This window comes from Bison bison, unplaced genomic scaffold, assembly GCF_000754665.1.
Source record: "Bison bison bison isolate TAMUID 2011002044 unplaced genomic scaffold, Bison_UMD1.0 scf7180017864371, whole genome shotgun sequence".
NCBI lineage: Eukaryota > Metazoa > Chordata > Mammalia > Artiodactyla > Bovidae > Bison > Bison bison.
This window is the reverse complement of record NW_011494943.1, coordinates 4,534,687-4,535,181: the sequence shown is the minus strand read 5'-3', so window position 1 is coordinate 4,535,181 and position 495 is coordinate 4,534,687. Positions and strand designations below refer to the sequence as shown.

Below are 495 nucleotides of genomic sequence, written 5' to 3'. Positions count from 1 at the left end.
GGGGGCGCCCCTCGCGCTTCAGGTCGGCCTTGCCCGGCTGCACGTCGGTTTTGGGGGTGGTGGGGGGCGTCGGCGGACCCTGGGATTGCCCTGCGGGGCGGTGAAAGAAGGAGAGGCACAGGGCCATCAACCAAGGCTCCGCGGAGGCTCGGGTCCCGGGGAGGCTGGGGGGGTGGGGGCGGGGAGGTGAAGCTCCGGTCTCGGGTGGGGGGGGGCGGACGCACCTACTCACCCTCCCTCCCTGCATCCGCAAGGTAGGCGCGCTGCGCCCGAGATAAGGCGTCGAATGATTAACCCGCGGGTACACACTCGGCAGCCCCCTTTTACTCAGGGGAGGGTCCGAGGCCCCGGAGGGTCCGGAAGACCACATTGCTACTGGTAGAAAAGCCCTGTGTGTGCTTTTGGGGCGGGGGACCACAGGGAAAAGGGGAGAAGCCCGGTAAAGTTGTACAGGCATTTTGCCTTGCAATAAAGATTAATCTGTTAGGATGCAAG

General features: G+C 65.3%; 1 protein-coding gene across 1 annotated transcript in view; it reads right to left on the bottom strand.

The window, feature by feature from the left end:
- SOX9 (SRY (sex determining region Y)-box 9) overlaps nt 1–495 on the bottom strand; it is a 5,414-nt gene that overhangs the window by 2,729 nt on the left and 2,190 nt on the right. Inside the window, exons 3-4 of the mRNA XM_010856479.1 lie at nt 233–263; nt 16–90 (exon numbers count right to left, since the gene is read on the bottom strand). Coding sequence (XP_010854781.1) covers nt 16–90; nt 233–263 — 106 coding nt within the window. The remainder of the gene's footprint in view (nt 1–15; nt 91–232; nt 264–495) is intronic.